The 14,138-nt window shown below is 42.8% G+C and overlaps 1 protein-coding gene across 1 annotated transcript in view; it reads left to right on the forward strand.

The window, feature by feature from the left end:
• The window catches only part of CDKL4 (cyclin dependent kinase like 4), a 63,216-nt gene extending 56,285 nt beyond the window's left edge, over positions 1 to 6,931 (forward strand). The window contains exons 9-10 of the mRNA XM_017892937.1: positions 3,425 to 3,559; positions 6,636 to 6,931. Of these exons, the coding sequence (XP_017748426.1) occupies positions 3,425 to 3,559; positions 6,636 to 6,737 (237 nt within the window). The 3' untranslated portion in view covers positions 6,738 to 6,931. The remainder of the gene's footprint in view (positions 1 to 3,424; positions 3,560 to 6,635) is intronic.
• The last annotated feature ends 7,207 nt before the right edge of the window (positions 6,932 to 14,138 follow it).

Consider the following 14,138-nt stretch of genomic DNA (forward strand, 5'->3'; position numbering starts at 1 on the left):
TTCCATAGTCATGACTATCCTATCACTATATCAGCTTAAGCTTGTCATCAAGAAGGAGACTATAGACTATTAGAAATTTTATTAGAACGTTTTCTGTGAAATTTGAAGTTTGGACTTAAGAAAAGGATCCTGACTTGGACTTTACAGTTTTGATTTCTCATCTCCCATCTTCAAGACGTTTTCTGGGTTAGGAGCATGTCTACAGGGAACACCTCTGATTAATTCGTCAGCTTCTTGATATACAGAAAGTTATTAATCCAGGCAGGCAAAGACTCAGAAGCCTCAATTCTACTGAGTTCATCTCAGTGCTTCAGAACTAATCAAGCAGGACATTGTTCCAGCTCAGACTCCATGGAGGGAGCTCAGCATTAGTAGTGTCCTCTAAGAATCTAAAAATGTTCTTTAAAATGAAAATTCATAGGTATTAGTGATGGACTAGATTTCAATAGTTTTGAAAGCCCATATAAAAATATGAATGAGTGAATGAGGCTGGGCATGGTGGCTCATGCCTGTAATCTTAGCACTTTGGGAGTCCAAGGCGGGAGAATCACTCGAGCCCAGGCATTTGAGACCAGCCTGGACAAAGTCAGACCCTATCTCTACAAAACACAAAAAATAAATAAAAATTATCCGAGAATGGTGGCACTTGCCTTCAGTCCCAGCTACTTGGGAGGCTAAGGTGGGAGGATTGCTTGAGCCCAGGAGTTGAAGGCCACAGTGAGCCATGATTGTGCCACTGCACTCTAGCCTGGGCGACAGTGAAACCTCATCTCTAAAATTAAATTAAATTAAATTAATCGTGAATAAATTCAAGATATATTTGAAAGGAAAACTGATAGGACTTAATTATGACTGATATATGGGGAATAACGTAGAAGAGGTGGCAAGGATACAGTGCCTGTATTGGTTTTTCAGGTATTGGCAGGTCCGGGCTTTCTCTGAAAATTCTTGGCAAGGGTCTTTCCTTGCGTCTTCCAGCTTCTGGTAGCCCCAGGCATTCTTTGGCTTGTGACAAAGTAACTCCAATTTCTGCCTCCGTCATAGCATGGCATTCACTCTATGTGTCTGTCTATACCATCTTCCCTCTTCTTATAAGGAAACCAATTATAATTGGGTTAGGGGGTCTACTCCATGCCATTATGACCTTGTCTTCATAAATTACTTCTGCAAAGACCTTATTTCCAAATAAGGTAACATTCTGAGGTACTGGGAGTTAGAACTTCAACGTATATATTTTTGCGGCGACACAATTCAACCCACAACAGTGACCTTGAGACAGATGTTAAGTAAGCAGTTGCGCCTGCAGGTCTGGAGTTCCTCGGGGAGGTCTGGAATGGAATTGTAGATGTGGAAATCTCTGGTAAACTTTGATCATTGAAGCCATCGGCAGCAAAGAGATCACCTAGAAACCAAGAATAGATGAGAAAAAAAGGGGTGGCTAGGATTTGGCCTTGAGGAACTTTATCCAACCACAGTGGAGAAGAAGGTAAACTAGCAAAGGCTGGTTTGAAAAGGAGTGGCCAGGAGGAAGGAGCAAGGAAAGTGAGAGATTAGAGAAGCCAAAGAGAAACAAAGTTTCAAGGAGGGCTTGTTCAGTAGTGTCTAATGCTATTGAGGAGACAGAATTCAAAATACATGATCGGTTGAAGGATACGGAAGTAGAGGTCAGAGGTGTTGATAACAAGAGCCACTTTAATGGAACAGTGGAAGCAAAAACCAGAGTTGAGTGATAAAGAAATAGAGACTATCACAGCTTGTATTCAAAATAGTCTTTCTGGCCAGGTGCAGTGGCTCACGCCTGTAGTTCCAGCACTGGGAGGCCGAGGCGGGCAGATTACTTGTGGTCAGGAGTTCGAGACCAACCTGGCCAACATGGTAAACCTGTCTCTACTAAAAATACAAAAATGTACTCAGCATGGTGGTGCATGCCTGTAATTCTAGCTATCTGGGAGGCTGAGGCATGAGAATCGCTCAAACCCAGGAGGCGGAGCTTGCAGTAAGCCGAGATGGTGCCCCTGCATTCCAACCTGGCTGACAAAATGAGATTTTGTCTCAAAAAAACAAACAAAAAAAAGTATTTCTGTCCTAATACTTTACTGACAGTATTAGAGTTTGAGGAGAATGCTTCAGCAGCTGGAGTTGATATATGGCATGGGTCATTAATTAGGGGTCATTTGCTTGGACCAGGCAGTAGACATGGAGTGACAGGTAAGTCTAGTTTTGCTGAGCAGGATTGTTTCTTGAAAAACAGGACTAATCAGATCCCTCGCCAAGGGCCAGGTAATACTGCTTAGGGGCAGGTAGCTTCAGGGATCTCAGAGATCTGAGGTCAGCTGGGGTCAGGGAGGAACAGACACCACAGAGCAGTGCCCGGCTGGGGCAGCCTCAGGCAATGCAATTGTCTGGGCTTCAGAATGTCTCAAAACAATGTTTGTGATGGTGGTGAGCCTTATTTCTCTCTTATGGATGGAAGGCAATAATTTTCAGGTCATCTGTGTATTGTAAAGCTGCTCCTTTTAAAAATGCAAATGTAGGAGAGATGGGGTCTCACTATGTTACCCAGGCTGGTCTAGACCTCTGGCCTCCCGAAGTGCTAGGATTACAGGCAATAGCCACCAGGTCTGGCTTAAAGCTGCTGTTTATGGATCATAATCTGTGTTTATTGATGGGCAAAGTCCCACTGTCTGGCTGGAGTTTCAGTGTTTCTCAGAGAAAACCTCTTTGTGTCAGGACCCCACAGCCCCTCTGCTGTGATACTCTTCCCCACTCTCAGAAGCCGACCTAGAGGCTTCTAATGGTCTCAAATATAGAAGGGTCATAATGTCACCTTTTCTGTTTTGCCTGTAGTTATTTTTATATGAACATATAGTCCATTCATTTCTCCTTGTTTTAGGTTCATTCTCATGACTGAGGTTCTCACTTCCTCAGCCATCTCCTTAACCCAGATGTTCTCAAACCTGAGCATATGGGCATCGGAATCACCCAAAGAGCTCGTTAAACACAAACTGCCGGGCCCCACCTCCAGTGCTTCAATTCCCTTTGGCAGGCGGAGTGTAGGACCCAAGACTTCGCATTTCTAGCAAGTTCCTGCAACGCTGATGTTTTTAGTCCAGGGACTACACTCTGTAGACTGCTGCAATTTGCTTTCAGTAGTGATTTTAAAATGTCATTGGTGGGAACACTGGATCTACAGGCGGCCTCTTTCAGAGAGACACTGACCATCTATTCATTCTGCCCTCAAAAGACCTTGAAGTAGCAAAAAGAAGAGCAATCCTATTAGCAAGCTCCAACTACTTGATAATACACAAACTTGAAGATTTTCTAAACCCATATTTATCCTAACAAGTTATTGCTCAGTTTGTGGGCATGGTAACAAAATGAGCCCCTCCCTTAGTATCTTCTTTGCGATTCTGTTCCTCCAAAGGGGTGTCTGAAGATGAATCCAGATGACAGATTAACCTGTTCCCAACTGCTGGAGAGCTCCTACTTTGATTCTTTTCACGAGGACCAAATTAAAAGAAAAGCGCGTAATGAAGGAAGAAACAGCAGACGCCAGCAGGTACTTCCACTCAAAAGTTAAAGTGCTATAAAAAGAATTCCTTTTTTGTTTTTGTTTGTCTGCCTTTCAAAGTGAGACAAGGTGGACACCAAGACCTTTCGTTTGTACTGGTGTAGTTGTATTTGTCTAGCTTAATAAATATTGGTAATTGATGTAATAAAACCATAGAACTATGAAAATATCAAGATTATTATTACAAAATCTTATTCCAAACACACTTGAATCAAATTGTTACACAACTGTTTGGCTGCTCTGATTGGATATACCACCCACAAGATCGTATACCCATAATAGAACAACTTTGTACAATAAAACGCTGATTCCAACAGGACTGAGTTTTGCCAGCATTGCAAAGGAATCCAAGTGCCTTTCTTTCTGTAGCCTCCAGATGTGCAATAAAGGTAACTTGACTCTTCCATCTTTTCACCCACGGCAGGCACCTAAGTCTGCCTTTCCTAGGCTTTTTCTCAAAACCAAGATCTGCCAGCTACAAAGGAATGAAACCCAGACATCTGGGAAACAAATTCTATCCAATGGGCCAGTATTGCAGAACAGTACAGTGACTCTTATGACAAACATTAATTCTGCAGTTTATCAGGTGACTGTCCTTCACTTGCTTTCAGAAAACTTTGAAGTTAAACCATAAACTCCATGGAAATAGATTTGTTTTGGTTCAGGGCTTTTTCTCACCTTGTAAACCCAGCACCTAAAACAGTATCTGACCCATAGAAGGTCCTTAATATTATTAAAATAAGTAAGTAGACGAACATTGCCTAATAATAAACCAAGCTGGTAATTTCCAATTTATCAGAGGCTAGCAATTTTCACAGCTAGCAGATTTTGCGTTTGCTTAATCTTTCATCTTCAATCTAATTTTCAGTCATCTGTCTTCTCATTAGCATGTTTTCCATAAAGAAAAAAGTGTTGGCTTTTCCCAACCTTTTCATAGTTAAAATAGGAGTTTTTTGGGAGAGAAAAATCAAACTAATCAAGAAGATGAAATGTTAAATCAGTTCTGTGTATCCAAAATCTCCAGGTATCCATATTTTGATTACATGGGTCATTTTACCTTTTACTCTTAAATGTTTGCAAACCAAGCCCAATGCAGCTTATACTTAAATAACAACAAAAAAATTACATAAAGATTGCTGAGGCAGCAATCTGAAAGACAGTGTGAATTGTGTGTAAAAGGACACTGTCCTGTTAAAAACATCTCAGCTGGCACAGTGGCTCTCGCCTGTAATCCCAGCACTTTGGGAGGCCGAGGTGGGCAGATCACTTGAAGTCAGGAGTTTGAGACCAGCCTGGCCAACATGGCAAAACCCTGTCTCTTCTAAAAATACAAAAATTAGCCGGGCATAGTGGCGGGCACTTGTAATCCCAGCTCCTTGGGAGACTGAGGCAGGAGACTTGCTTGAACCTGGGAGGCAGAGTTGCAGTGAGCTGAGATTGTGCCACTGCACTCCAGCCTGGGCAACAGAGCGAAACTTTGTCTCAAAAATAATAATAAAAACATCCCAGTACTTTGGGAGGCCGAGGCGGGCGGATCACACGGTTAGGAGGTCGAGACCAGCCTGGCCAACATGGCAAAACCCCGTCTCTACTAAAAATACAAAAATTAGCCTGGTGTGGTGGTGGGTGCCTGTTACTTGGGAGGCTGAGGCAGAAGAATCCCTTAAACCCTGGAGGCAGAGGTTGCAGTGAGCCAATATCATGCCACCGCACTCCAGCCTGGACAACAAGAGCAAGACTCCATCAAAAAAAAAAAAAAAAAACCTCACCGGATTCCCCCCCACACTGGCCTGGGAGGGTGCACAGTGTCAGCTGCCCCCGCTGGCCTCCAGGTTCCCCTAATCACTGTCTCCCTGGGAATCTGTCACGGACCTCACCTTGCCTCGAGGGGGGTGGTGCTGCTCTCCCTTCACAGCTCCAGCTCTCTGCTTGGGTTTACAGCTGTGCTACCCTTTCCTTCAATGCCTGTAACCCAGCTGATACAGATCAGGGACTGTGAACAAGGCCTTCCAAAAGGCCCAGAGGCAACAAAAGGAAAGAAACACAAAGGGCAGCATGTACCTAGAGATGCTCATTTACAGAGATCAGCCCATGTTCTCCATCCTCTGTAAACTGCATCCTATCCACCTCTGCATGGTGGGCCCCCCTGTAGCACACACATGAGGCCAGTTCTAAACAGCTCTCTCCTTCAAGTGAGGTGCCCAGGGAGCCAGACCAAGAGAAAGACAGGAGTGCCTTTCAAGTTCTGGTTTTCCTTCAGAAGACACACCTGAATCCTAGACATTTTACCTGGCAGAAAACAAATGTTACAGAAAAAAATATTTTCATTCATTGTGGTTTCCTTAAGACTAAATAATGTTTAAAGTTGATAGTAAAGAGGTTTTAAGCCTTTGCTGTTCTGCCAATATCCTAGCTATTAAAAATTTGAGGCCAGGTGGGTGGCCCACGCCTGTAATCCCAGCATTTTGGGAGGCTGAGGCAGGTGGATCACCTGAGGTCAGGAGTTCAAGACCAGCCTGGCCAACATGGTGAAACTCTGTCTTTATCAAGAATACAAAAATTAGCTGGGCATGGATGCTTACGCCTGTAATCTCAGCTACTTGGGAGGCTGAGACACAAGAATCGCTTGAATCTGGAGGCAGAGGTTGCAGTGAGCTGAGATTGCCCCATTGCACTCCAACCTGGGCAACAGGCTGAAACAGAGTGAAATGGTGTCTAAAAAACAAAAATTTGTTTTGAGATGGGTACTGTGTAGTCTCCTGGAATTATTGTATAGTAGCTGATGGGCATCTACCTCCTAAACATTGACTAGATACTCAGATTAAGTGTACTGAAATAAATAATAGTATATCCATGGGTATCCTAGAATAAGTAATAGAACCTAATTTTCAGGTATCAGAAAATCTCAATTTTTGGAAAGGTAACCCTACTTAATTTTAAAATTGATATATTTTGACATCTTTGTACCATAAGTATCCACTTGTCTTATCATCTTTAAATCAAACTGTACAAATAAGAATTGTTTTCAATTTACTTTCTTATTTTTGTCTTATTCTGCTATTAGAATCAACTGTTGCCTCTCATACCAGGAAGCCACATCTCCCCCACACCTGATGGAAGAAAACAAGTCCACCAGTTAAAATTTGATCATCTTCCAAACATTTAGGAAAATGTTCTTTCAAGTGCAAGTATTAAAATATGTACACATTTTGTACAAGTGAGATGGGAATTCACAGTGTTTCAAATGCAAATGAGCCATATGAAAATTAAGATGCCTTCTAGAATTGTTTTGCTCTGATCATTGCTGATTCCTTTCCCCGTGCTTTTACATGCCAACTTTATCTTTTAGAATATTTTCTTTAAATGTTATAAAGCCTAAAACTGCACATATGGAAGAGACATTTTCAGTTTCATCAGAGCAGCCCCTCCTGAGGCTATTTATATGGAGAATTTGTGAGCTTATACTTTGATTTATGAAAAAGATTTACATGTGTCATCTTGCTTCAGCTGACCACATAATTTCTTTTTTCTTTTTTTTTTTTTGAGACGGAGTCTCGCTCTGTCGCCCGGGCTGGAGTGCAGTGGCCGGATCTCAGCTCACTGCAAGCTCCGCCTCCTGGGTTTACGCCATTCTCCTGCCTCAGCCTCCTGAGTAGCTGGGACTACAGGCGCTGCCACCTCGCCCGGCTAGTTTTTTGTATTTTTTTAGTAAAGACGGGGTTTCACCGTGTTAGCCAGGATGGTCTCGATCTCCTGACCTCGTGATCCGCCCGTCTTGGCCTCCCAAAGTGCTGGGATTACAAGCTTGAGCCACCTTGCCCGGCCCACATAATTTCTTAAAGCAATATCAGATAGCCTGCCTCACTGTTTGTGTAAGAAGTGACATATGTTCCTGCATTGTAATTCATACTTACTGTAACCAGGTCTGTTGAGTAATGCTGGTATCTTATTCTGTGTTTTCACATTGGTGTAGAAAGGGAACCTTGAAAGGTCATTCAGGTTTATCTCTAGATTCCACGGCAGGCTCTCCTTTGTCTGTCTCATGAGGCATTGATGATTCTATTTTTAAAGCAAGCTAGAGAAAATTACATACAAATTCCAATACATAGCAAACAGTGGACCAATGACAAGGAATTGCCACCCTCATCAGTAACACCCTCGGATAATTGTCTGCTGTCCTTTGCTATATCACCATTCCTTATCCTTTTCTCCTCCTGTCTAAATCATCTCAGGACCCAAGCCGATCCTCCAGGGTGTGTTATCTAAATAGCTCATTGCCAGTACTCTCTTGCAAACATTTGCATCCATAGCCTCTACGAAATTGTGCAGCCCAAAACTAGTCAGTGCGTCGTAATCAGGTTGGTTTGTAAACACAAGAGCAGGAAGATTATCTTTCAGTTAATATCATTTCATATCTCTTACAAAACAACAAAGCAAAACAAACCCCTCAATAACTGAGCTGAATTTACTTTGGGATATTTACCCAACTAAACTTGACATGCATACATATATACATATATGTATATACATGTATTTGTAAATATATACTTAAAATTATAAATTTTATAGCATCGTAGTAGGTGCCTTTTATCCTGGACATCAAAAATGATGCAGAATATTTAAAAGTACTTTTAGTTTAGCTAACAAGGAACTCATATAAAATAATAGCATAGGGCTATCACTGTTAGGCAAAAAGGCACTATCAGTGACATTCCTATCAAGAAAAATTAAGAGTATTTTATTAACTCATTTCTGCTCCCATGTCTGGCATCCTTAACTGATTGTTGTCAAATTCTGCAAATATACCTTATTCCAGAAATTTTCTGTGTCCAGCACCAAGAGTTAAGGATATATTATTGTTAGTGAAGAAACATAGAAACATAACATCCTATGTTCATGTCTAAAAGTCTTCCGCACTTAGAAACACGTAAACTCCCAGAGAATCTCATTCAGTTATGTAGAAGCATCCATTTAATAAGGAATTATGACATCTAAACAATAGTTTTTTGTTCAAGGGAAGGATTTTTTTTTTTTTTTTTTTTTTGAGACAGGGTCTTGCTCTGTCACGCAGGCTGGAGTGCAGTGGCATAATCACAGCTCCCTGCAATCTCCACCTCCCCAGCTCAAGTGATCCACCCACCTCGGCCTGTAGCTGGGACTACAGCGGGCACCACCACACCTGGCTAATTTTTAACTTGTTTTATAGAAACAAGGTCTAGCTAAGTTGCCCAGGCTGGTCTCTAACTCCTGAGTTCAAGTGACCCTCCCACCTCGGCCTCCCAAAGATTACAGGCTCATGCCTGTAATCCCAGCCAGGAAGGACATTTTAAGTGAGCTGATCTGATCTGGCCATTTTACATTCTTAGTGTAAATATAACCTATTAAGGCCTTCTTATTTTCATCTTGTTATCAGGAATATGCCTTTTAGATTTGTATGTTTCTTGCTTTTTTTCTTTTTGAGACAAGGTCTCACTCTGTCACCAAGGCTGGAGTGGCGCAATCATGGCTCACTGCACCCTCGACCTCCTGGGCTCAAGCAATCCTCCTGCCTCAGCCTCTCAAGTAATTGGGACTCCAGGTACATGTCACCATGCCCAGCTAATTTCTTTTTTTTTTTGAGATGGAGTCTCACACTGTCGCCCAGGCTGAAGTGCAGTGGTGCAATCTCCGCTCACTGCAAGCTCCACCTCCCAGGTTCATGCCATTCTCCTGCCTCAGCCTCCCCAGTAGCTGGGACTAGCCAGCCACCACGCCTGGCTAATTGTTTTGTATTTTTAGTACAGACGGGGTTTCACTGTGTTAGCCAAGATGGTCTCAATCTCCTGACCTTGTGATCTACCCGCCTCGGCCTCCCAAAGTGCTGGGATTACAGGTGTGAGCCACCGCGCCCGGCCCCAGCTAATTTTTTGTAGAGAAAAGGTCTTGCTATATTGTCCAGGCTGATCTCAAACTCCTGGGCTCAAGCAGTCTCCCTGCCTTGCCCTCCCAAAATGGTGGGATTACAGGTGTGACCCACCACACCCAGCCGGTTTCCTGCATTTTTAATAGGATGATACCACGGGTGCAAAGAAAATGAGAAATAAAAGATAAAAGGCAACTTTGCTGAACAATTTATTTTAGCTTTCATAATGTTTTCATTTAAGCCTTCTTATTATCAAACCACTCATACTGCTGTAGCTCTCCTAAATATATATCTCTATGTATTATGTATCTATATAGATAATATATTTATGTATATACATATATATGCATATAAAATATGATATACACATACACATGCAGAAAATAAGACAGCATTCCATTGCCCATTTTGCTTGTAATTATGTTTCAAATAACCAGGAAGTTTCTGGCAGGGATGGTGGGGTGACTGTCTTTCCTTATTTTTGCTTGCATTAAAAAATTAATTCAAACTAGCATTTCTTTTTTTCATTTTTTCCTCAGACAAATCCATCATTTAGGTGTCACTGGCAAGGGGACAGGAGAGAACATCTAATGCTTAGAAAAATGCTGTAATAGAGTCATATTACAATGAAGACAAATAAACAGGCCAGGCGCAGTGGCTCATGCCTGTAATCCCAGCACTTCTGGGAGGCTGAGGCAGGCGGATCACCTGAGGTCAGGAGTTCAAGACCAGTCGGGCCAACATGGTGAAACCCCGTCTCCCAGGCCACAGCATAGCACTGCTGCTGCCTGCGTTGCCCAGGGTCCCAAGTCTCAAGCTGTAACTCCTTCCTGGTTCAAGTACATGTCTCTCACCTCTATGCCACACAAATTCTCTCACACCCTTCAGCCCATGGACAACAGTTGCTCTTCAGCATCTGGTGCCCAAATTGTGCAATGCCTATTTTTCTTTTTCTTTTCTTTTTTTGAGGGGGACAGAGTCTCACCCTGTCACGCCCAGGCTGGAGTGCAATGGCGCGATCTCAGCTCACTGCAACGTCTGCCTCCCGGGCTCAAACGATTCTCCTGCCTCAGCCTCCCCAGTAGCTGGGATTACAGGTGTGTGCCACCATGCCCAGCTAATTTTTTTTTTTTCTCTTTTTTTAGTAAAAATGGGGTTTCACCATGTTGGCCAGGCTAGTCTTGAACTCCTGACCTCATGATCTACCCGCCTTGGCCTCCCAAAGTGCTGGGATTACAGGCGTGAGCCACCGTGCCCGGCCTGTGTAATGCATTTTATAAGACTTATCTTTAGCAAATAGTCTTGTCCCAGACTCTTCACAGAAGCCTACTTGATCCCGTAATTATGAGTTTCTATTAGGCTCTTGTGCAGTTTCTGGATCACCCGGGTTCTGTCTCACTTATGCCAACTTTCAAGCCTTTTAATTTGTTTATGTAGCTCCTTCCTGATGCTGTCCAAGTACTGCGCCATCATGCTGAGTGACGCTGCCTGAACACTCCTCTGTGCTCCGCCTCTTCATGGCCTCTTCCCACCTTGGTTTCCTCAGACTTTCCACACACACGTACTTGAGAGTCTCCAAACAGTTTTTTGTTTGTTTGTTTTTTCAGTTTGTTTGCTTTCACAGTATTTTCAGGCCATTCAAAATACAGACTTTGCTTGTTCTTAGAGCTCCAACATAAAGGACATTTCATTAGACCTCTCTCAGCCCTGGAAGCCTGTGTGCTTGGGCTGTGTCTTTGGTCTCTATTTCAGTCCTGGTGATATTTGAATGTAATTGTTCCAACTTGCCCCAACCACAAAGCCCTTTTAGGAGATCACTTTTTGAAGATTACTTTAACTAGACTGAATTGCTGAAAAGTTGTATTCAAGAAGCTTTGGAATCCTTGGGATTAGGCAGATGATTGAGTAAAGGGTAAAAACTAAGTTCTCGGGGAATGAAGAGTTGAAACAGAAAGTAATTTTTTTTCCTTGTAAGTTAGGTGTATCACGGTTCTTCGTTGCACTTGCAGATTTCCCAACCACAAAATTAAGGTTATTCTGAAAATCTTTTTTTTTTTTTTTTTTTGAGACAGTATCTCTCTGTCACTCAGGTCGCAGTGCAGTGGCATAATCTCAGCTAACTGCTGCCTTCACCTCCCATGTTCAAGCAATCCTCCTGCCTCAGCCTCCCGAATAAGTGGGATTACAGGCATGTGCCACCACGCCCAGCTAATTTTTGTATTTTTAGTAGAGACGGGGTTTCATCCTGTCAGCCAGGCTGGTCTCGAACTCCCGACCTCAAGTAATCCACCCACCTTGGCCTCCCAAAGTGCTGAGATTACAGGAATGAGCCTGACCTGAAAATGTTTTGTGCTCCTTTAGCTTACTTGCCATAAAATTACAATTTTCCAAAAAGTTAGCACTTTCTTAGTCATTTGTTACCACCATTGATTTCTAATCCTAGTCACAGAATTCTCAAAAAAAATTTTTTTTTAATTAAAAAATACCACTAGAAGAGGAATGATCCTAAAATTCTGTGAACAGTAATATCCTTAAAAAACTGAGGGACCAGGCATGGTGGCTCACGTCTGTAATCTCAGCACTTTGGGAGCCCGAGGTAGGCAGATCATGAGGTCAGGAGTTTAAGACCAGCCTGGCCAACATGGTGAAACCCCGTCTCTACTAAAAATGCAAAAATTAACCAGGCGTGGTGGTGGGTGCCTGTAATCCAGCTACTCGGGAGGCTGAGGTAAGAGAATCGCTTGAACCCGGGAGGCGGAAGTTGCAGTGAGCCAATATTGTGCCTTTGCACTCTAGCCTGGGCGACAAGAGCAAGACTGTCTCAAAAACAACAACAACAAAACTGGGGAGTCAGTGTTAGCTTCATCACAAAGATACAGATTTTCAGGACATAAAGATAAAATGCCACTCACAAGTTAATGTTCTGCATATGTGTTTGTTTGTTTGATCTTTGGAGACAGGGTCTCACTCAGTCTCCAGGCTGGAGTGTTTTATATGAAAATTAACAACTTCATTGTTGTTTTAGTAGAAGACTAAAGGTGTTTAAGAGTAGTAGTCAGGGCCAGGCATGGTGGTGCATGCCTGTAATCTTGGCACTTTGGGAGGCCAAGGCAGGTGAATTACTTGAGCCCAGGAGTTTGAGACCAGCCTGGGCAACATGTCAAAACTCTGTCTCTACCACAAAAATTACAAAAGTTAGCCAGGAGTGGTGGCATGGGCCTATATTCCCAGCTACTTGGGAGGCTGAAGAGGGAGGATTCCTTGAGCCCAGGAGGTCAAGGCTGAAGTGAGCCATGATCGTGCCACTGCACTTCAACCTGAGTGACTGGTTTGCTTGAGCCGGGAGGCGGAGGTTGCAGTGAGCTGAGATCATGCCACTGCACTCCAGCCTGGGTGACAAGAGTGAGACCCTGTCTCAAAAATAAAATAATAAGAGTGGTCATTAGAGAATATAAATAGAAAAATCATTTGGTCTGGAAGTTTGGACAGCTAGGTTCTAGGCCTATACTGCAACTCTCTTGTATCCTTGACACAGCATTTAACTTTTCTGTGCCTTCTGTAACTTTGCTGTTTTCTCATTTGTAAAATAAGAGAGTAGTGAAACTAGATCATTTCTAAATCTCCCTTTCAACTCTAAACTTCTGATTCTCTACAGCAAACAGTGTTTGTATCCTGGTCGTATCTCCTACTACAAGAGGCTTTCTAGAGCGTGTTTTTCATTAACAACACCAAGATAAAATTGTAGTGTTCATGATCTAGCCAGGAGCCAGGAGTTATCTTCCTCTCTCTCATCTCTGTCTTCCTTGCTTGCTTTCACACTCAGGCAAACACACACATGACTACACCCTACTAGTTCCATCAAATCAATAGTAGTTTACAGGCAACCATCTAACACAGATTAAATTTTCTAAATGAAAGTGGATTTTGAAGCCAATTATCGCTAGATTTGATATTTTCATCAAAGAATTGGAAATGATGCGTATCATCAAGGAAGAACGTTTAATCAAGTTTTAACTTCAGCAACACTTTTAGTAGTTTCAGTAAATGATAATTAAATTTTACAGATAAATCAGATATACCTGAATTGTATACATTTTTGTTTCAAAAGCAAGGACTCAAGCCGGGCGCGGTGGCTCATGCTTATAATCTCAGCACTTTGGGAGGCCGAGGCGGGCAGATCACGAGGTCAACAGATCGAGACCATCCTAGCCAACATGGTGAAACCCTGTCTTTACTAAAAATACAAAAATTAGCTGAGCGTGGTGGTGTGTGCCTGTAGTCCCAGCTACTCGGGAGGCTGAGGCAGGAGAATCGCTTGAACCCAGGAGACAGAGATTGCAGTGAGCTGAGATGATGCCACTATACTCCAGCCTGGCAACAGAGTGAAACTCCATCTCAAAAAAAAAAAAAAAAAAAGAAAGGACTCAGGCTCTCTCTTTCTTTTTTTTTTTTTTTTTTTTCCTGAGATGGAGTCTCACTCTGTCGCCCAGGCTGGAGCGCAGTGGCGCAATCTCAGCTCACTGAAAGCTCCGCCTCCCGGGTTCACCCCATTCTCCTGCCTCCGCCTCCAGAGTAGCTGGGACTACAGGCACCCGCCACCACACCCAGCTAATTTTTTTTGTATTTTTAGTAAAGACGGGGTTTCACCGTGTTAGCCAGGATGAT

This window comes from Rhinopithecus bieti, unplaced genomic scaffold (assembly GCF_001698545.2).
Source record: "Rhinopithecus bieti isolate Rb0 unplaced genomic scaffold, ASM169854v2 scaffold_22439, whole genome shotgun sequence".
Taxonomy (NCBI): domain Eukaryota; kingdom Metazoa; phylum Chordata; class Mammalia; order Primates; family Cercopithecidae; genus Rhinopithecus; species Rhinopithecus bieti.